This window comes from Perognathus longimembris, chromosome 10 (genome assembly GCF_023159225.1).
Source record: "Perognathus longimembris pacificus isolate PPM17 chromosome 10, ASM2315922v1, whole genome shotgun sequence".
Classification (NCBI taxonomy): Eukaryota; Metazoa; Chordata; class Mammalia; order Rodentia; family Heteromyidae; genus Perognathus; species Perognathus longimembris.
Genome location: NC_063170.1, coordinates 19,928,737 through 19,951,294, shown reverse-complemented (window position 1 = coordinate 19,951,294; position 22,558 = coordinate 19,928,737). Strand labels below are relative to the sequence as shown.

The 22,558-nt window shown below is 55.7% G+C and overlaps 1 protein-coding gene across 1 annotated transcript; it reads left to right on the top strand.

The window, feature by feature from the left end:
• Positions 1-838: 838 nt before the first annotated feature.
• Mmp15 (matrix metallopeptidase 15) lies at positions 839-21,522 on the top strand. The gene is made up of 10 exons (XM_048355479.1): positions 839-1,649; positions 11,539-11,687; positions 12,274-12,402; positions 13,491-13,798; positions 14,110-14,271; positions 16,509-16,762; positions 17,132-17,270; positions 18,623-18,773; positions 18,900-19,015; positions 20,236-21,522. The coding sequence occupies exons 1-10, from the start codon at positions 1,497-1,499 to the stop codon at positions 20,682-20,684; spliced, it is 2,010 nt and encodes a 669-aa protein (XP_048211436.1). The 5' UTR covers positions 839-1,496; the 3' UTR covers positions 20,685-21,522.
• Positions 21,523-22,558: the final 1,036 nt, after the last annotated feature.

Below are 22,558 nucleotides of genomic sequence, written 5' to 3'. Positions count from 1 at the left end.
GCCGGCCAAGAGAGATCTCCGCCCCCTCGCTCCAGTGCTCCAGCGAGCTCTGCCTTCACCTGGTGACCTCGCCTGCCAATCCAGGGCCTCGCCACACCGAGGACCTTGCCCCCCAGCATCCGCACCCACTGGATCCCAAGCCGGAATAAACTTAATCCGGGACATAAACTCGCGGGAAGCTTTGTCCCCCTGACCTGTGCTTCCTCGGGCCGCGCTGTCGGATATAACAGTGGCCAAGGAGCGGCTGGCTTCTGTTTGGAAATCTAGTTTGTATATGAAGACCAGGAACCAGGTCCCTAACCCACCCCGACGTAGAGACCCACATTCCGAAGGGAAGTGGGGCAGCGGGACTCCAACCATGCCCCTCCTAAACCTGTACACCTGCACTCTGCCCGCCCAAGGAAAGTGAACTGATGGGCCAAAGACACCCAGGGGCTCTTTATCTTTAAATTTAAATGGAGGCCTCTGGACAACCAATCGTGTGTGTGTGTGTGTGTGTGTGTGTGTGTGTGTGTGTGTGTGTGTGTGTACTTAAGCTTAAAACTAGGCACCTGGGTAGTCCCCGGCCCTCCTCCCAGCCTACCTCGGCCCGTAGGGTTTCGGTACCCCAGCCACTCGGTGGAAGAAGATCTTCATTCTTGCTCCCCAAGGGAGATTACGCCTTCCATGCGCCCTCCCTTCGCGTGGAAGTGGCGTGGGGGGGGGGGGCTCATCGTCGCTCTCTGGAAGCTGGAAGGAGAGTAACACGGGGTGGGTGTTGCTATACTGAAGGAAGAGTAAAAGGACCACCCACCTGCCCGGGCAACCCCACTGCCCGCACCTGCTACCAGCGAGACTTGGGTTAGAGTCCCGCCCCCAGCCCCCGCTCGGGTCCGCGCGCTGCGAGCGCACTGGCCCTTTAAGAGCCGCGGCGGCCGCGAGGAGCGGGGAGGAAGGCTGGGAGCGCCCGGAGCCGCGCCGAACTCGCCGGGGACGTCGGGCGCCGGCTCCCTGGCTCGGGCTCGCTCGAGCGCTCGCTCTCCGGGGCCGGTCCCCTGCGCTCCTCCCAGCACTGCCTGGGGACCCAGGCCCGGCTGGGCCGAGCGGCGAGCGGAGTCCCGGGGCGGGAGGCGCACGCTCCGGGCAGCGCCCGGCCCTGGGCATGGACAGAGGGAGCTGGGCGCGCAGGGGGCGCCGCGGGACCGGGCGGCCGGAGCGCTGAGCCAGACAAAGGCTCCGGAGTTGCGCCGGGCGCCGAGACCGAGGGGCTCTGCGGTGGGCAGCCGCGGCCGGGCCCCTCTCCCGCGGGCGAGCTCCGCGCGCCCGGACCTGCCCTGCCCGCTCCTCCTCGGGCTGAGGGATTTGCCGAGGCTACCTGAGCGGTTCCTGCGGGGACCCGGAGCCTGAGGTCCTCCGTGCGCCCTCCGGGCCGGGAACCCGGGACCGAAGCAAGTTTCCCAGACGAGCGTGGGGACCCGGTGTCCGCGAGCGAGCGACCCTCGAGCGCAGCCGGGAGCATGGGGAGCGATCGCGGCGCGCCCGGACGGCCGGGCGGCTTCCGAGGCGGCCGCGAGGCGGCGGCGCGGCCCCGGCTGCTGCCGCTGCTACTGGTGCTTCTGGGCTGCCTGAGCCGCCGCACCGCGGCGGAGGACGCCGAAGTCCACGCGGAGGTGAGGACCCCTGCCCCACGCACTCGCTGGGGACCCCTGGGGGGGGGACGGCAGCCGCGCCCCCTGCTCTAGATGGGAGTTGGTGGGGGAGAAGGATCGGGAAGAAAGGAGCCGGCCGGCGCCCTCCCGAGCCCGCGCTCCGCAGCGCCCCGCTTCCCAGCCCCCGGAGGGCACGGGGCTCGCGCTCGCCCTCCACCCTGCAGCTGTCCCGGCACCGACCCGCCCAGCCTGAGTCCCGGGAGCAGCTTCCGCCGCCCCCAACCCTGGACTCCGGTCCTTCCTCCCTTCTCCCGCAGCCGATTGATTCCTCGAGAGCCCCGCTGACCTCGCCCGGCGCTCTCGGCGAGTGGAGAGGGGGCTGCGGTGGGGGCGCTCGGGCGCGGCGGGGACTGGGCAGCCCTCCCGCTTAGGTAGCCCTTCGCCGGGGGACACCGTGCGTGGCGCCGCGGGCCAGGACGCGGGGCGGCGGGGGGCGGGGGGACCCGCCGGGCCCCAGATTCGGGTTGCAGAGGCGCTTTGGCGACTTTGTTGCGTTCTTGCGCGGAAGCCTCCCCACGCTCGGATAGGGCCCAAGGGAGAAACCTTATCTCCCTTCCTCCGAGGCCACACTTCTTCCCACCGGCGCTCCCACGCCCAGGCCGGGCGAGAGTAGACTCCACGCCTCTTTCTTTTGGTCCCACGAGGGACCATCACCCACCAGCGCCTCCATGGGGTACACCCCCAGCGCCAGCTCCACAGCCGCAGAGCAAACACAGGGTCCGTTCTTTGCCGACTTTCTAAGGCCCTGCTCCCTGCCCAGTAGATGAGAGGACTGGACGGGGAGTAAGGACCCTGGACCGCTCTGGAGCTGCCTCTGCGCCTGGCTCCGGTAGGCTCCGGCCTGGGTGCCCTTGGGCTGCCCGGGCTGCGGGCCCAGCCAGGGCTGTTTCTATTTGCAGTCAGGCTCGAGCTCCCTCCCAGCTCCAGCGGCTTCCCCACCTCCCCAGTCTGAGAAATTTTTCCAATTGAAACCTGCCCCTTCTCCACCCTGCTTCAATATAAGATAGGAGGAAAGGGCAGGGAATTCCTCCTAGGCTCCTGTCACACCTCCCAACCAATTCCCCACCTGCTCTGCTCTTCCTCCTAGAGCAGGCCTCAGGAGCCTAGCCCAGCCCTAGTCACCCACCACCCCTCCAGTTCACTCAGGCAACAGACAGAAGCTTATAGGGCTTCTGCTTATAGGAATTGCCTGTGCTCCAAGCACGGGTGTGGGGGTCAAATAACATTGGATAGAAGTGCTAAAAACTCACCCTTTAAGGAGTTCGTCGTCTGTTTAGGGGTGACAACGCCACGCAGGAGCAGTAACCGACCAGTCTAGTCTGTGTCTACGCATTGTGAGTGGGCCTCTGAAGGTACTAGGCAGAGGCTGAGGTGCTGGACCTGGGGTTCGAGGACCTTCCCGCTCTTCCTTTTGCTTCAATTCTATCACTCTCCTACACACACCTCCTCTCAACTGAGGAAGTCCCCATAGCTCAGCACCTCCAGGAAAGAGAACCCTGATAGCATTGAGGCCATAGGCCAGGGCCCTAAGCCTGTGGCGGTCTTGGCTAAGCATTCTGTCTGTATGGAGCTTTGCTCAAGGGAGACAGTTTGGGTTGGGCCTTGGCTGTGGACTGGGGGTGATGAGATTAGAAATTACAGTGGATAAGGTGCTGGAGATAGGCTGAGCTGTTCTGAGTCCTAGAGTTAGCGTTGGTGTGTGTATTGCTCAGGGAGGCCTATCCATCTGGCCAGATCTGGGCCCAAAGGGTCAATGGCCTAGTCCATCTTTTCAGACATTCCTAGGTCCAGCTATACCAAGCCCAGAAAGCCTCCTGCACGAGGACCCCACCCCAGAGCGGCCACAACTGGCCCCCAGTCAGCTCATGACCAGGACCTTCTTAGAACACTTTGGCCACTGAACCAAGGCCAATCCCTGTCTCTCTGTTTTGCCCTGGCCATGATAAGGAACCAGGGAGGCTGGCCTGTACCAGGAGAGGGCAGGCACACCCGCAGCCTTCCAAGCCTAGCCTACAGAGGTCCAGCCAGAGCTACTCTGCCTGATCTCCCCTTCCTGGATGTCAGAGCCCAGTCTCCAGCCACTGTGGCCAAATGGGCAAGCAGGTCTCTGTCCCGCTTATGGTACTTGGCCAACTTAAGTACCTTTGGTTTACATCAGAGCTCAGTCTCTCCCCACCCCTTCCTTTCCTGTCCCCTAGGCATAACTTCAGGCTCTCAGCCTGCCCTATGGTGGTGACTCAGGCTGCTAGAGTTCACAGGTGTGGTGCCACCAGCACCAAGGCACAAACACACCCACTTCCCTGGAACAGACCCAAATGACTTTCTGCCCATAGCTGGCCACTGAGAGAGATGTGCAAAAGGAGCTGTGGGCTCAGCATGAGTTCTTACTTTGACCTTCAGGAGCTGACTGGAGAGCCACAGCCCCCAGCTTTTCAGTGTATCCATCTCCACAGCATTTCTCTGGTGGTCGCTGGGGCCTCCTGTCCTCTGGTGTTAATACTCTTTTTTTTTTTTTTTTTTTTTTTTGGCCAGTCCTGGGCCTTGGACTCAGGGCCTGAGCACTGTCCCTGGCTTCTTTTTGCTCAAGGCTAGCACTCTGCCACTTGAGCCACAGCGCCGCTTCTGGCCGTTTTCTGCATATGTGGTGCTGGGGAATCGAACCTAGGGCCTCGTGTATCCGAGGCAGGCACTCTTGCCACTAGGCTATATCCCCAGCCCATTAATACTCTTTCTTAACTATTGAGAAGAAAGTGCAGAAGCCCCTGAGGGGAAGGATCGAGGCAGGGCGGCATTCCTGGGACCCACTGAGACTGAATCTTCTCAGCTCTCTTTGCTGCTGACACACAAGCCCCACTCTGGGTTGTTTTGGTATTTTGAGGGTTTTTTTGTGCCTGTCCTGGGATTTGAACTTAGGGCCTATGGACTCTCTGTCCCTGGGCGTTTTTGCTCAAGGCTAGCGCTCTAACACTTGAGCCACAGCTCCACTTCCAGCTTTTTGTGTGTGTGCTTAATTGGAGTCTCATGAACTTTCCTGCCCATGCTGGCTTTGAACTGCAATCCTCAGATCTCACGCTTCTAAGTTACTTGGATTACAGGTGTGAGCCACCAGCACCCAGCACCATGTTCTCTGTTAAGACAACTGGGGTCTGTTGGGGCCAGGCCTTCCATTCCATCCCTCTCCTTGTCTCTGGGTTTGGGGTGTCCTATTGGCCCCACCAGCTGCCACCCTGTGCTTTGCTCTGGGAATATGGGCAGGCCCATATCTTGACCACTGTCACCTCTCAACACATACACCACTTTTGCCCTACCCAAGGAGCAGGGAGCTTTTAAAAGATATCCCTGAATGTGGACATAAAACCACAGGTAAATACATCCACCCCTCCACCCCTACCCCAGTAAGACGTCTTCCTCCAAAAGCCAGCAGCTGCCACCCAGCCAACCACGCTGTGGGCACAGAAAAGTACCTCCATGCCCCCTTGTTGTTTGATCTAGATGTCTCTTGCTATTGCCACCTCTGCCTACCTGTGAGCTTAGTTTCTGGCTGAGGCTAGGTATGGTGGTCCCTGTGGGAGCATCACTGCCTCCTAGCTCAGAACAAAGTAACATCTTTGGTAGCATCTCAAGTGAAACCATAAGTGGTCAGACAGGGAAAACCCTAGACAGCCAGCTCTGCTTTAGGTTACAGATGTGTGCTCTGAGCAGAAGCAGAGAGAGGCCGGGACACGGGACCCTGCTCATTAAAAAATGCATCCTGGGAGAACCCAAAGATAATTGCAAGGTCCTAGCACCCCTGAGGGCAGCTGAGGTACACCATGGGCACCTTCTGGCTGGACAAGACACCCATGAAGGATGTGGAATCAAAGTCTTCTAGGTGCTGCTTCTCAGGACATTGGAACTGGGGATGGCTGGATATGCAACAGCCACGGGCCTGGGCCCTCAAAAGAAAGGGACATATTTTGCAGCAAGAGGAACTGAGTAAAGATAACAAAATATAATTTTTAAAAAGAGGGGTAGATGCATGTAAGCTGGGCCTGACGCAGGGGAACATAGCACAGTGCAACTTACCAAACCCTGTTCCCCTTGAAGGAGCAGGAGGAATGAGCAGAAGGCCCAACATCATCTCCTCAAGGGTCAGGATAGACAGGATAGATGCACGAGGACCTAGGTACAGCCATGAGCCAACTCCTAGAGGTACCATTCTGGTTGAGCTGCCAGAGCTTTCAAGCCTGGAAGCGAGTCTCCATCAGCTCTCCAGGTCTGACCTGTAATTCTAGGCATTGCCTTGTCCATTCCCCAGAAACAACTGTATCATGTAGGTGTGAAGATCCCAACTCTATTCCATACCTTCAAGTGCCAGCATTGGGTATATAGGAAGCCCTTGAAAAATAGGTATTACAGGCTCCTAGCTACTCAGGAGGTTGAGATCTGAGTAGTGAGGCTCCAAGCTAGCCTGGGCAAGAAAGCCCAATTAACCACCATGGATGGATAGATGGATGAGTAGATAGATAGAAAGAGAAGCTGGAGATAGAACTGTGGTTCAAGTGGTAGAGGGCTAACCTTGAGCAAACATAAATAAATAAAGCCCAGGAACAGTCCTGAGCCCTAAGACTGGCACACACACACACAAAAAAAAAGCTAAGGCAACCAAGAAGATTCTGTGTATATGGGACTAAAGAGGTGGGATTTGAATCCAGGTCAGTCAGGTTTATTTGGAAGCTTCACACACCAGGCTGGGTTAAAGGCTGCCAGTTCAAACCATGGTGACCCACCCTTCTGCTTTCTGGCAGGAGCCTGCTGGGCCTGAGCCCAGTGAAAAGGAGGGTTTCAGTGTAAGGCCAGAACCACCTGAGCTGTGGGAGCCTGGCCCCCACCCACCGGCACCCAGGCCTGCCCTGTGGGCAGCCCTGTTAGGAGTCCTCACCTGCAGAGGGAAGTCCAGGTGAAACCCCAAAGCCTGGCCCCCAGCCAGCTTGGAAACTCTTGGCAGAAGCAGCCCCTTCTCGCCCCACCCCTGCCCACCCACTGGCCAAAGGACTCATTTGTTTTCCTCCAGGTTAAGGCAGGGAGTGGTGGTGAGAGGCGGGCCTGGGCGGATGCCTCCTTCCTGCTTCCCTGGCTGGGTGTCCCCTCCACCCGGAGTCCCCGCCCCCACCTGGAAAGCTATTTACACACTTAATGGCAGACAGATCCAGGCCTAAGGCAGCCCCTTCCCTGTGGACCCTGCTGTCTTAAAGGGCAGAGAACACAAGCCAGGAGGATGGGTGACTCGTTCATTCCCCCTTCCTGGGCCTAGTTGTCATGCGGGCTTTTAGTCCTGCCCTTGGTGACCCCGTTTGCAGAGAAGAAAAGGAGTTGAGGTGCAGAGTTGTCTTCGTCACAGTCCATTTCCCAGAGGTCTGGTAGGTAGACAGACAGCTCTGACTGAGGAAGAGCTTTCCAGGGCGGTTCTGCTCCACATGGAGCAGGTTAGGCTGGATGAATCCCTGGCCCAGCTCTGGTTTGGGAGACCTCAGAGTGACTCTAGCTCTGCTGATGGCTTTAGAAGTCTCTGAGTAAGCCTGGGAGCACTCTGGGACCCTTGGTGTGTGTGTGGTGGGGGGAGGGTGGATTGCTTCCAGCCTCTGCTGTTGCCAGCATGGGTGCGCGAGCAGAGCCTTGGCCTATAAGCCCTCCACAGCAGGTATGGCCCTATGAGGTAGGGGGTGGCATGGTATGGCCCTTACATGGCCATGATGAGTCTGGAGAGGGTCCATCACTGGTGGCCTTCCCTTTTGTGCGTAACTGAGCAAACCTGCCCAGGTCTCTGCTTGCAGAGGGCGCTTAGGTGAGAGGCAGAGCAGAGCCTGCACTCATCACCCAGGGGCTGCTAAGGGGCCTAGAGGAGCTGGCCCCTTGCCCTGCCCCCACAGGTGCTTATGGTGCGATATTGATCTCTCGGACCAGCTCTCCCTGCAGGCCTGCCTTGTCCAGTACTGTCTCAGCAGTCTTGGGAGAGGGTTGGGGTGGCTCAGTGCCCAGACCCAGCCAGAGAGAATTAGGTACCCTCCCCCATTGTCCTGGCCCCAGGCTAGGAGAAGCCTGAGTGGCACTTCAGAAACAGCCTAGGGTGACTGGTTTGGTTCTAGTCTAGATGGGCTGTGTGACCCTCAGTGGACAATTCACCATCTTTGAACCTTGCTGTCTGTGTAATGAGGATGCTTTTACCATCCTCTCAGGGAGCGTGGTGAGTATTGAATAGAGTGTCAGTAGGTACTTACTGAAGGATGGGGTCTGGAGCTCAAGAAAGAAATTGCCTGCCTCTCCTTCAGCAGCCCACCCCAGGTGGGAGGGGCCTGGTGGCCCCAGAGCTCCCTTTCCTCCTCTCATCTCATGGGCCAGGGGCCAACCTGCCCTGGTTCAGTCTCTTCCTACTCTTCTGCCCCTTACTGACCCCCCCAGCCTCAGTTTCCCCACTTGAGAAGCATGCTTTACCTATGTGACATGAAAAGGGGCAGTTTTTGCAGCCAGGTACAATAGCGAAACACGGCCTCCCCTCCCCCTCTCTGGGACTGGCTGGTCACAACCTCGTTTGTCCCTGTCCTTTGCCCTGCCCCTGTGCCAGCCCACGCCCAGCTGCATCTCACCAGCATGGCTCCCATGCCTGAGCTCACACTGACCACTGGGTAGACAGGCAGGAATGGGAGGGGAAAGCCCACAACCCTATGGGTCGTGTCTGCAGCCGCCTGGCAGATTTATTGGCACTTGGCATTCAGCCACCCTGAGCACATGTTTGGTGGAATTGAGCTTCACCATGGCATCAGAGGCATGTGCAGTCTGTGCCAAGGCCACTGTTCTGCCCTGCCTCCCACCCCCGCCCACCACTGAGGATACCAGAGGCCCTCAGCTCCCTCCTCACCCAGCACAGAGCCCACAGACACTTGTCACCAGCATGCTTCCTGGGGACTCAAAGCCTGCTTGTCTGTGCAAAGGAGGGTCCACACCCCCTTGGGGTCTTCCTGGGGCCCCTGAGCTGGCCCTGGCCTGTCCTTTTGCTGGTCCCTGGAGCTCTTTGCTGCAGACAGGTCCCTCCCTGCCCCCTCCCCTGTAGTTCGGCAGACAGGCTAATCAGCCCCTCGGGTGGCCTGTGATTGCTGCTCCCAAGATATTTTTACCTTATGCAAATAGGTGACGTAGAGGTGCCCTCATCTGTCGGTGGCTGGCCCCCTCCCCCACCTCCTGCTGGATGTCTTTTGCCAAGAGCTGGCCAAGCCTGTGGGCATGCCCTCTGGCCTCCCCACACAGCAGGAACACCACAAGGGGGGTGGTGGGCCCACAACCACCCATCATAGGGACGGGAGGGGGGATGGTGTAAGAGATTCAGGGCTTAAGAAAGACAAGGCCAGCCCCCACAGAGGGCTAGGAGAGGGGAGGGAGGGCCAGGGGCTGCTCCTCTCCAGCTGTCTTGTGCAATGGCTCTATTGGAGCCTGGCCAGTCCAGGGGATCTTTCAGTCTTATTGATAGAGGCAGAAATCTGCCAGCTCTAGAGACAATCAAACAGATCCCTGGCTCTGCCATTTGTACATGTATTAGGCACTTTCCTAGGATTGCATCAGGCCCTAATCAGCCTCTTTGTGATGTCGGGCTAAAGCGTAGAAGTATGGAGTCACATCTCCAAGGTAGCCAGGTCCAGCTTGCCCGACTTTCTGTGGTCATCTCAGCATCAAACCTCTGCCTTGCTGCTCTGCGTCTGCCTCCCAGCCCCTGAGAGGCCTCTGAGTGGTGGCTGCACACCCCATCTATGACTAGCCCAGCAACTCTCTGCCCGTCATGCCCAGGCATGGCTGGGATGACATGGACTGGGCAGGCACACAGAGGAAGCAAGCGCCGGAGGAGCTGGATGTGACAGTTGGCGGCCAGCAGATGTGTGGGCATTGGCCCCGCCCAGGGCAGCCACTAAGTCTAGCTTTAACCTTGCCTCAGGTCTCTCAGAATCACTTAGGGAAGGCCTTCCAGTGAGCAAGAAAGGTAGGAAGGACAAGCTTGCATGTGGCCAAAGGCCCTTAGCAGCCTCTGGCTTCTGTTCCCCACTTCCCACATGAACGCCATGTTCTTAGCCTGAAGGGCACGAGGCGGGCAGGACCAAAAGCTCCTTCTTACCATTGCTTAGCCAGGCTCTCGGAGCTGTGGCTGTAAGTAACTCATCTGCTCCAAGACTTGTGAAGCTTAAAGTCTCCTCTGTGGGCCCCATAAGCCCTAGAGGGCAGCATACTTTGGCTCTGTTTCCCTCAACTCCCAGCTGGCATGTTACCTGGTGTGGGTAGGGTGCTCAAAAGCACTGTCAGGAAGAATGGATATAGCAGGTAGATGGACAGACTGGCTAATGGATGGACAGTGACTAAGACTTGCCCAGCAAGCTCTGCGAGAAGATGCACATCCCCATTATGAGCTAGATGCTGTGTCCCCCACATCTCACAGTCATCCTTGTTGGGAAGATGAGGAAACTGAGGCCCAGACACACCAAAGAGTTTGCAGCAGAGCAAGGACTGGGCCTTAGGCCCTTGTCCCATCCTCTTGGGCCTGGATGGTACCTGAGCCTATCTCCTTCCTCCTGGAAATGTCAGGGTCTTCTGCTAGCAATGCCAAGGGGCTGGTTTTCCTACTTGGTGAGAGGCCAGAATCTCCAGAGATTCTGAACCCTTGAGGTTCCTCAACAGGGTGCTTGAAGCCATAGGGATTTCCTCTGAAGGGGCCAGTGTAGTCATGAGGGACCCTGCTATAGACTGTTCTCATGGACCTAGCTTTGTCCTAATGGGGGTAGCGGACCATAATTACCCAAGTGGATTTTTGTTTTTGTCCTTTTGGGTTTTGTTTTGTTTTTGCTGATTCTGGGACTTGAACTCAGGGCCTGGGAACTGTCCCTGAGCCTCTTTGTGCTCTAGGCTAGCACTCTTAACACTTGAGTCATGACACCATTTCTGGCTTTCCCTGAGTAGTTAATTGGAGATAAGAGTTTCACAGACTTGCCTGCCTGAACTGGCTTCGAACCATTATCCTCAGATCTCAGCCTCCTGAGTAGCTAGGTGTGGGAACTTGTAAATGCAGAACAATGAGGTCGGCCAAAGAGAATTGGAAGGCCATTCTGTGACTCTCAGAAGGCTGAGAATGGCCCTAGTGCATACTCTCCTGTTTGATAATAAAAAGCCCTGTTCACGGGACCCTCTGGATCTGTTGCTGACTGCACGCAGCAGGTCCCCTGGTATCCTGAAACCAGTTCCACGGTCCGGTCTCCCTCATTGCTTTGCTTCCAGCCACCGCGGGACAAGGCACTTGCGGCAGTTTGCAACAGCTAGGATTATAGGCATGAACCACCAGCACCTGGCAAAGTGGAGAACGTTATATGTCAGATAAGTGCAGGCCCTGGAGACAAAGGGCAGAAGGTAGGACCTTTTCTAGACCCATGAGGAAATGTTGAAGCAAAGACTTGAAAGAATAAGAGGCAATAGACAATGGGAACATCTAGTGCAAAGGGCCTGAAGCTGAGGCCTAGCTTGATGGCTGGAGGAGTGAGGTCAGAAAAGCTAAGGCAGAATGAGGTAGTGAGGGACCAGTACCGCCTAAAGAATGGGCTCTTTCTCTAAGCTGGGAGGACCTTAAGGATTCTAAGCAGAGGACTGAGCAAACCTGCCTTGAAAAAGCCTTTTTTTCTCCTCTTGGGTGAGAACAGTACAGAGGCTCACATGGGCCCAGGCAGGAAATGATGGCAGCTCTGCCAGGCTGAGAGTTGAGGTGGTGAAGGTTGGTTGAGGCCAGCTGCGCCTATTTGGAGATATTCACGCCAGGACTGGCTGATAGGATGATGCTTCTTTGCAGAACTGGCTGCGGCTCTATGGCTACCTGCCCCAGCCCAGTCGCCACATGTCCACCATGCGCTCGGCCCAGATCCTGGCCTCCGCCCTTGCAGAGATGCAACGCTTCTATGGGATCCCCGTCACGGGTGTGCTGGATGAAGAGACCAAGGAGTGAGTCCCTCCAACCCGCTCCCTCCTGGACCCCCACAACACCTGCTCTCCCAATGGCCTGCTTTCAGGAGGGCTCAGTGTGTGGTATTTCCAGAAAAAGAGTGGCCTAGATAAGAAATGATTTGGCCCTCCATGCCAGTTCTGATTGGTTGCCTAAAGCCTATGGTGAGAAAGCTCCGGAGGCAGAATCCAGGGTTGGCAGTGAAGTGTGTAGGTGATTGATTAGTGATGTCTGCCACAGGCAAGCCCAGTACATAAGCCCTGGCCTGCAAAGCCTTGCTCTGATTCTGATGGAGGTGATGAGGCCTTGAGAAACAGAGTGTGGCAAACCAGGGACAGGAGGCCTCAAGAGCACCTCTCCAGTGCCTGGGTGGTGCCTTATGGAGCCACTCTGGTCCCTGTCTTCTAGCACAAGACCCTTGTGCCCATTTTGCTGCAGCTCACACTGAGAGTCTCCCCACCACATGCCTGTGGTGGTGCCTTAGGGGGGTGGGGGCCAGAAGGAGATGGACGGCCTGGAAGAGGTGGAGCCATAGCAAGCGTGTTGGGGAGGCTCCAAACTCACCCCTCCACACCCATGGCCCAGGTGGATGAAGCGGCCCCGCTGTGGGGTGCCAGACCAGTTCGGGGTGCATGTGAAAGCCAATCTGCGAAGGCGGCGGAAACGCTATGCCCTCACTGGGAGGAAGTGGAACAACCGCCACCTGACCTTCAGGTAACAATTGCCCCAGGGAGCTAACCTACCTAACTCAGGGCTGAGCCCCAGGCTTCCTCTCCCAGCAACCCACCACCGGGGACCCATTGTACATGGTCCCATCTGTTCCCGTGCTGGTGTGTCCAGCTGCAGTCTCCTCAGTAGTGTGAGCTGTAGGCTAGACCCTCTGAGCTCCTGTGACAGTGTAAAGCCAGGTGTGGGTTCAGGTATCCATTAAGTGTCAGGCAGCAAGCTTCTATTCTGCTTAATCCTTGAGCACAAAGAGTCTGCAGCCCACCATGGTGGTCCCCAGCAGTTCCCTTCCAGCTTGCTTCCCCGCACAGCCCTTCCCTGAGCTCCATCTCCTAAGAAAGAGCAGGCACAGTGATGCATATCTGTAGTCCTACCAGGAAGTTGAAGCAGGAGGATTTTTGTGAGTTCAAAGTCAGCATGGGCTACATACCGAGACCCTGTTTCAAAATAACAACAACAACAACAACAAAATCCCCAGTTCTTTGATCATTTGGATCTCATGGATCATGGATCTCATGTCCTGGAATGATTTCATGGCCCAGCCAGCCAAATGGCCCTTCACATTTTCTGTCTGCAGCTCATTTCTGACTTGAGCTCATCCTGGGCAGACTCTGGGCCACCTGGCCTTCAGGCTGCATTTCGTTTAATCCTCATAGGGACCCCTAGAGAAATTACCACTCCCTGTCCTCTGTCTTGCAGCTGAAGAAACAAATTCAGAAACTTAAGTCACTTGCATTCAGTCCCAGAGAAAACCCAGGTTAGCATTTGGAACTCCATGGCCTAGTTCCCAAACCTCTGCCATCTGTACCCCATCTCCTAGGCTTTTCCCTAGCCTGCCTCTACTTTCATTTACTTCCTGCCTTTCTTAAAATCAACTTGTCTGCCCCAGTGCAAGCCTACTTAGTGATCTTTTAATGAGCTATGGGGTTTGACAAGTTCTAGTTCACATCAAAGTACAGTTACAGTTGGTAGCGATGGCCTAGCGTGCTGCCAGAGAACATGCTAGCAGTGGACAGAGCGGATCATAGCCTGGGAGCCATGCATCCACTCACATCTCCCCTCCACCCTACCTGCAGCATCCAGAACTACACAGAGAAGCTGGGCTGGTACCACTCGCTGGAGGCGGTACGCAGAGCTTTCCGAGTGTGGGAGCAGGCCACACCCCTGGCCTTCGAGGAGGTGCCCTACGATGACATCCAGCTGCGGAGGCAGAAGGAGGCTGACATCATGGTACTCTTTGCCTCTGGCTTCCACGGTGACAGCTCACCATTTGATGGCACAGGTGGCTTTCTGGCCCATGCCTATTTCCCCGGCCCTGGCCTAGGTGGGGACACCCATTTTGACGCAGATGAACCCTGGACTTACTCCAGCACTGACCTGCATGGTAAGGACAGCTGGCTAGGGTAGGGGCAGGGCAGGCAGGCAGCGCTGGAGCAGGGCCCAGCCCCTGCAAGTGGGCTTAGGAGTTACTAGCTCAGGAGGGGAGCATGTCCCCTGTTCAGGTCACTGGAGCCCTGAACTTGGCCTCAGTCTGTTGTCCTCCCAAGGGAAGGTGGGAAAACAAGGGTTAGTTGTACCCATTTCTCACATGGGCTAAAGTCAGAAGCAAGGGCAGGAGTTTGGATCAGCCTCCACCCAGAGTGGGGGCCAGGTCCTAGACGAACCCAGAGTGACTGTGCTGCCTGCCCATCGCAGGAAACAGCCTCTTCTTGGTGGCGGTGCATGAGTTGGGCCATGCCCTGGGGCTGGAGCACTCAAGCAACCCCAGTGCCATCATGGCGCCCTTCTACCAGTGGATGGACACAGACAACTTCCAGCTGCCCGAGGATGACCTCCGAGGCATCCAGCAGCTCTATGGTGAGTGGCCTTCATTTACTAATGGGCCCCTCCCGGCCCCTCTCACCTCCCAGCCCTGTGAGAATGGCTCTGCTGCTGCCCAAGTTCCTCAGGAACTGATGGTGTTGGGACTCAAACCCAGGGCTGGCTGATGCCACACCTGGGCCTCACTCGGAGCCACATGGCGGCTGCAGGTAGCTGACACAGGTGATGGGGCTTTTGTGCGTGTATGTGTGTGTGTGTGTGTGTGTGTGTGTGTGTGTGCGCGTGCGCGTGCGTGTGTTTGTGTGTGTGTGTGAAGATGATGTACAGAGGGGGTTACTAGGGGTTACAGTTACATACTTAAGGTAGTGAGGACATTTCTTGTCATACTTGCTACCCCTGTCCTCATTTTTCTCCCACCTTCCCAACCCCTACCCCCGCTTTCATCATTTTTTTCAAACCTTCCCAATGATGGACATCATCATTCTAGTCTACAGTGCTTTTGAACTCTATGAACATTAACAATAAAACAATTTTAGGTGCATATGAAGTAGTGTTGGGTCTTACTGTTGTGTCTTTCCCCCAAGACTGTCTTTTTGTTCTCACTGTATATTGGTATCTTGGGTCCTCTTTGCTTTGTCATGTCTCTTTGTAATTTGATTTTAACACCCACATATCAGGGAGACCATGCGCCATTTGTCCCTCTGCTCTTAGCTTGTCTTGCTCAATATGATTTGTTCTAGTCTTGTCCATTTCCCTGCGAATGCCATTATTTTATCATTTCTAATAGTTGTGTAGAATTCCATTATATATAGGTACCACATTTTTGGGGTCCATTCATCTGTAGCTGGGCATCTGGGTTGTTTCCATATCTTGGCTGTTGTGAATAGTACAGCAATGAACATGGAAGTGCAGGTGTCCTTGTTGTATCCTGGTTCCTGTTGCTCAAGGTAGATGCCTAGGAGTGGTATGGCTGGATCACAGGGCATGTCTATGTTTAGTTTTTTTAGGAACCTCCAGACTGCTTTCCAGAGTGGTTGTACTAGTTTGCATTCCCACCAGCAATGCAGTGGGGTTCCTCTTTCTCCAAACCCCCACCAGCATTTGTTGTTGCCTGAGTTCAGAGTATAGGCCGTTCTAACTGGAGTGAGGAGGTATCTCAGTGTTGTTTTTATTTGCATTTCCTTTACTGCCAGGGATGCTGAACATTTCCTCATGTGTTTCTTTGCCATTTTTATTTCTTCTTCTGTGAAGTCTCTCTTTAGCTCCCTTGCCCATTTAGTGATTGGTTTATTAGGTTTGGGAGGGGTTAGTTTCTTGAACTCTCTGTAGACGATGGATATTAGGCCTTGTCTGGTGCATTGCTGGCAAAGATCTTTTCCCAATTGGTTGGCTGTCTTTCTAGTTTAGCAGCTAAGTCTTTAGCTGTGCAGAAACTTTTTATTTAAAGGTAGTCCCATTTGTGTAGTCTCTCCAATCTGTTGTGCCCCTGGAACTTTGCTCAGGAAGTCCCTGCCTGTGCCTATAAGTTCTAGTGTCTCTCCTTCTCTGTCCTGTCAGAGTTTCAGGTCAGACGTTGAGGTCTTTAATCCATTTTGAGTTGATGTTAGTGTATGGTGACAGGCTGGGATGTCCTTGGAGTTTTCTGCATGTCACTGGATGGGGCTTTTTTTCTTCAGCCTTTGCAATGTTCCTTCTAGACCACAGATGTCCTGTGTCCCCAGGTGCCATCTTTCCCACAACACTGCCCCTAGGCCCAGTTCTGAGGGTCAAGGCCTGGGATCTGCACCAACACTGAGCTCCCCAGGGAAAGCAGAGACTGAGGTTGCACAAAGGAGGTGTCATGACCCCCTGAGGATGATAGTGGGTGGGCAGACGGGGCATTTACCTATGTATACCTGATGCTGTGCCCCAGCTCTCTCCCAGCTCTCTCCCAGCTCGGAGCCCTGGGGCTACAGATGCTGAGTAGGAGACCTTTTCATTCGTCCTGGTTTCTGGGATTGGGCTATTCTCTCATCTCTTGTTTTTTTTTGTTTTTTTTTTTGGCCAGTCATGGGCCTTGGACTCAGAGCCTGAGCACTGTCCCTGGCTTCTTCCCGCTCAAGGCTAGCACTCTGCCACTTGAGCCACAGCGCCGCTTCTGGCCGTTTTCTGTATATGTGGTGCTGGGGAATCGAACCTAGGGCCTCGTGTATATGAGGCAGGCACTCTTGCCACTAGGCTATATCCCCAGTCCTATTCTCTCATCTCTTGACCCACAACACGTCGTTCTGCAGGCACCCCAGATGGTCAACCACAGCCCACTCGGCCTCTCCCCACTGTGACACCCCGAAGACCAGGCCGGCCAGACCAGCGGCCCCCTCGACCCCCACAGCCACCACCTCCAGGAGGGAAACCAGACAGGCCACCCAAGCCAGGGCCCCCTGTGCAGCCCCGAGCCACAGAGCGACCAGACCAATACGGCCCCGACATCTGTGATGGAAACTTTGACACAGTGGCCATGCTTCGAGGAGAGATGTTCGTGTTCAAGGTGTGGCCCAGGCCTCTGGCTGCCTCCCTCAATCACTGGCTTAGAGCAGGAGAGCTCCTGCTTAGCCCACCCAGGCCTTTGCCTGCCTGGCACCCTGCCTCCTTCCCCTCAGCAGCCCCTGGAGGCCATCAGACCCTAGACTGGGAGTAAACCAGTCAGAAAAGGCAAAGGACTTGCCAAGGGTCATGTAGCAAGCCCAAGTGCCTGCTTCTAGCCCAGAGGGCTCCGGTGGGCTGCCTAGGCTCTCCTCACACTGTGAGGTGCCTTAGTGACCCTCCCCTGTCCATCCCCACCTTGTATGGGGGGAGCCTCCCCTCACCAAGGCAGCTTGCATATAGCTTTCCACCAACATCCATCTCCCTCCATCAGGGCCGCTGGTTCTGGCGAGTCCGGCACAACCGAGTCCTAGACAACTACCCTATGCCCATTGGTCACTTCTGGCGTGGGCTTCCTGGTGACATCACTGCAGCCTACGAACGCCAGGATGGGCGCTTTGCCTTTTTCAAAGGTGAGCTGGGAGAGGCGTGGGGGGAAGGGCTGGGCAGCCTTCAAGCCCTGATCTCTGGCCCAGCTAGACTTAAGAGAAGAGGTGGGTAAAACCCTATAGTTTGTGTGTGGTTCTGTGTCCCCACCGTGGGCTCACTCTAGGAGGAAGAGACACCTGGGGCTGTTGAGAGCCTGGCAGCCAGGTGAGGGTGGAGAGTCGGCTGATCTGGGGCTGCACAGGCTCCATCCTCCCTCTTGTCTTCCTAAGAATGGGTTCCTGGCTGGGCCTGGTTGCTCTCAACTGGAATGCCAACACTGAGGAGACTGAAGCTGGAGTATGGAGAGTTTGAGGCTAGCTTGGGCTACATAGTTTTAAGAGTAGCCTGGTCCTCCTAGCCAGATTCCTGAGGCCACTGACAGGAATTTTATAGTGTGTCTGCAGAGACAAAGGCCTGAGGGGAAGCCCTCTCGTGGATCCATGGTCTCCAGTCCCACTAGCTTGAGCCTCCAGGCAGAGTTCCTTGGAGACAGGGTTCAGTTCACACTAAAAGCAGGTTGTGTCAGGCACCAGGAGGGGTCACATATATAATCCTAACTATTCATGAGGCTGAGATCTGAGGAGCACTGTTCAAAGCCAGTCCAGGCAGGAAAGTCCATATAGACTCTTATCCAAGACTAACTAGCACAAAGATGAAAGTGGAGTTGTGGTTCAAGTTGTAGAGCACTAGCCTTGAGCAAAAAAGCTAAGCCCCAGTACCTGAGAGAAGGGAAGATGAGAGAAAGAAAGAAAGGGAGGAAGGGAGGGAGGGAGGGAAAGAGGAAAGAAGGGAGGGAGGGAGGAAAGAAGGGAGGGAAGGAGGAAAGAAGGAAGGTTCCTTTGAATCTCCGAGGCCAGGAAGAGACCCATGTGTAGCTCATGGTAGTGTCAGGCATCAGTTAGTGGCCTCTGTGTAGAAATAGGTGAGCTGTGCTGTGTTGTATTGTCCTGAGTGTGTGAAGGTCAAGTGTGCTGTGTGCGTGTGTGTGTTGTGATGGGCAAGTTTTTGTTTTGTTTTGCTGGCCCTGGGGCTTGAACTCTGGACCTGGGCATTATCCCTGAGCTTATGTTGCTCAAGACTAGCACTCTATCACTTGAGCCACAGTGCCACTTCTGGCTTTTTCTGGGTAGTTTATTATAGATGAGAGTCTCACAGACTTTCTTGCTTGAGCTGACATCAAACCATAATCCTCAACCTCCTGAGTAGCTAGGATTACAGGTGTGAGCCACCGGCGCCCAGCTTGCAAGTCTTTGGGCCTGGAAGAGCATTTCCCATGGCCTGCCCTCACCATGCACACTCCTCAATCCCAGCCCTTCTTCTCTGATTCCTCCTGCAGGTGACCGCTATTGGCTCTTCCGAGAAGCAAACCTGGAGCCTGGCTACCCCCAGCCGCTGACCAGCTACGGCCTGGGCATCCCGTATGACCGCATCGACACAGCCATCTGGTGGGAGCCCACGGGCCATACCTTTTTCTTCCAAGAGGATAGGTAAGCAGTGCCCCCTTCCCTAAAGGTAGGAGATACCACCCTATGCAGCAAGAGCCCACTGCATGAGGGAGATGGGCCCAGCCAAGAGAGACTTGTAAGTCCACAGCCTGGTGCTTTCGGTCACAGGTACTGGCGCTTCAATGAGGAGACGCAACATGGAGACCCTGGCTACCCCAAGCCCATCAGTGTCTGGCAAGGAGTCCCCATCTCCCCAAAAGGAGCCTTCTTAAGCAATGATGCAGGTACCAGGCCAGCCTTTCCTACACACACGGGGGACAGTCCTTGCCTGGGTATGCTTGGGGTATCCAGCCCTGTCAGGCCTCCCTGGTCTTCTCTGTATTGTTACAGAGACCTTGAGCAAAGGGCTCAGGGGCTGGGAGGAGGGTGTGTGTGTGTGTGTGTGTGTGTGTGTGTGTGTGTGTGTGTGAAATGCCAGCTTCAGGATGACTCACGTCCAGAGCTGGATGCTCAGAATGCCCTGCTGCCCACACAGCTCAGCAGTCCTCAGAGTCCTGAGTCTGGGGTGCGTGGCTCTAAGTGTGATGGGCAGGACCCCCTCCCAGGGCATCCTTTGTTACCCTGGAAGAGAAGCCTGGTCTCTGTCATTATAATTGAGCTACAAGCCATGGCTCTTTTATTTCTCCATCACGATGTCTGGTGAATTTAAGAAAAACCATCAGCCCCAAGGTCTTGATTCTGGTGGTGTGGGCTCAGGAGAGCCTGCTTTGCTAGTGCCCTGGCAAGTCACTGCGCAGCTGCTCTGATCTCATGCTCAGCAGGGCACAGAGTTCGCCCCTTGCTTTGAACCTGGCCCTCCTCAGTGTCAGTGGGAGGCAGGCCAGACGCCCAAGGACAGAGAGCCAGGCCAAGGTAGTGTCAGGTTCCTCCCCAGCTCCCTGTGGGCTCCAGGCTGCACAGCCAACACAGCTCCCACGCGATGGAAAGAAGCTAATCCTGGGCCCGGCAGCAGGTTACCAGATAGCAGCCCTAAACCAGCAGGCCGCAGGTCCCTTCTGCGCCCTGTCACCCTGGACCTGCCCCTCTCTGAGCCACAGTCCATAAGTTGAGAAGAGGCAGATTTCAAACTGCTCAGGGAAACTGCTCAGAAAAGGAAGTTTGTTTGTTTTGTGTTTTGCAATGCTAGTGATTGAACCCAGGGCTCCTTGTTTGGTAGGTGTTCTACACCTTGACAGTCGCAAAAGTTCCTCTCACCTGTACCTCCCAAGTAACTAGGATTACAGGCTGGGACCACCATGCCTACCTTTTTGCTTTATTTTTGTTTTGATGCTAGAACCCGGGGCTGTGCATGTTAAGCAAGCTATCTATTACTAAGCTACAAATCGCCTCAGTCCCAAGGAGGGTCTGTACACCGGGGGCCCTTTCTGCTAGACCCAATCTGGGAGAGTGTCTGGCTGGTGGGCTGAGCCACACCTGAAGCCACTCTGCCTGTTTGTCCCCACAGCCTACACCTACTTCTACAAGGGCACCAAATACTGGAAATTTGACAATGAGCGCCTGAGGATGGAGCCTGGCTACCCCAAGTCCATCCTGCGAGATTTCATGGGCTGCCAGGACCACGTGGACACCGGACCCCGATGGCCCGATGTGGCACGTCCACCTTTCAACCCCGACGGGGATGCCCAGCCTGGGGTGGACGGTGACAGCACTGATGGCACTGTGGGCGGTGGGGCTGGTGAGGGTGGGGACAAGGACAAGGACAAGGATGGGGGCAGCCGAGTGGTGGTGCAGATGGAGGAGGTGGCTCGGACGGTGAATGTGGTCATGGTGCTGGTACCTCTGCTGCTGCTGCTGTGCGTGCTGGGCTTGGCCTATGCGCTGGTGCAGTTGCAGCGCAAGGGTGCGCCCCGCGTGCTGCTCTACTGCAAGCGTTCCCTACAGGAGTGGGTCTGATTCCACCCCCTGGGCCTGACTGGCTCCTCCCCCTTCCTTGCTGCTCCTCCTCCCCACCTGGTGCTCTGGGCTGGCCATCTCCCAGCCACACAAGTCCTCTGTCAGTCCTACCCTTCTTGTTTATTTATGCCCAGGTATCTCCTTTCTTTGTGGCACCTTCATGGAGTGTTCGTTTCTGCTTTCCTGAACCGGGGGCAGGTTGCTGCGTAGAGTTCTCTCGATGTACTTCTGTCTGTCTGTCTGTAGCACACAGGGAATTATCTGTGGCTTGGACACAGCCAGAGAGGCAAAGGAGAGAGGGCAGAAGCCCACCCAGGGCTGTGCAGCTTCTTCCCACCGTGGCTCCTCCTCACCCTGAGCCACAGGGCTCTCCTAGCTGCCTGTGTTTGCCTTGAAGGGGCCCAAATAGGGCCCCACCCTTTGGGGGTCTGCCTTAGGAAGAGCCTGTGGCCCAGGGACGCCGTAGCCACAGCAACGTCCACTGGCCTCTGCGTGCTCTCGAGGCCCTGACCCATCCCGGAGGAGTGCCTCTGCCCCTCAGGAACCTATGTGAGGCACTTCCCCCTGCCTAGGACAGAAGGTACAGGCCATTAGAGGAGCCCTGCCTGGTCTTCTCCGGGCCCTCTGGTGAGGGGGTCTCCACAGAGGTGGAAAGCTGAGCCTGCCTCCCCCAACCCAGAGACCCCAAGCCACATTCCACAGGAGTCTCATCTTTTTTTTTTTTTTTTAATGCCCATCCTGGAGCTTGAACTCAGGGCCTGGGTACTTTTCTTTTGACTCAAGGCTAACACTCTTCCGCTTGAAGCTCCACTTCTGGATTTAATTTTTTTTTTTTTTTGGTAGTTTATTGGAGAGACTTTCCGTCCCAGGCTGGCTTTGAACCACACTCCTCAGATCTCAGACTCCTGAGTAGGTAGGATTGCAGGTGTGAGCCATTAGCTCCTGGCTAAACAGTTTCTTTTTTGTACTACTTGTATTTGAATCCGGGGCTTTCTACTTGTTAGGCAAGCTCTCTACCACCTGAGCCACGCCCCAGCTCCTCTTGCTTTTTGCAGTTGTTTTTCAGATAGGGTTCCAAACTTTTGCTTGTGTTGGCCTCATATGGTATCCTACCTATACCTCCCTTGTAGCTGAGATTACAGGTGTGACGGACCACACCTGGCTTGGTTTTGAGATGGTCAGGCTAGCTTTCTGCTCAGGCTGGCCTCAAACCATGAGCCTCCCAGCCTCCATCTGGCAGGTAACTGGGGTTTACAATGTGTTTGTTCTGCTCTTGAATGTGATCATCAACTCACCGGGGCCCCTATTCCTTCTGCATCTTTTTCCCCCCTCCTTCCCATTTTGCTAATCTCCAAGTAAAAGAATTAAGGTTTGAGGCCCCAAGTTCAATCCTGGTACCACCAAAGAGAGAGAATGAAAGCATTAAAGGTAAACAAAAAGAAAACCATTGTGTTGCCACAACTCCTCAGCTGGGCATTTCCTTCCAGCTTTTTTTTTCTCCTCTGTACAGCTTGGAGGTGCGAAGCCTCTGACACCTGGGTTTCGCTCGGTCCTGTGGTGGTCTTGGAGGGGTGGCCAGGGTGTGGGGATGAACAGAGGCTGCTGGACACATGCTCTGGCCCCGCTGACCAGCAGCTTGCTCTTCACTCCCGTTTTATCGGGCTCAGAGAAGGCAGTGACTTGGCCAAGGTCACAGATCTGGGAAACTCCAGCACTGGGACCAGACCCAGGTGGATCAACCAACCTGCAGGCAGGCAGTCTTGCTCTACTGGGGCTGCCAAGAGGGGGACAGACCTATTTTTGGATCCAAGACCCCTGGGTCTCCAATAGAGCCTCCTTTCAGGCCGAGCTGGCCAGGCCTCTTCCTCCCCCTC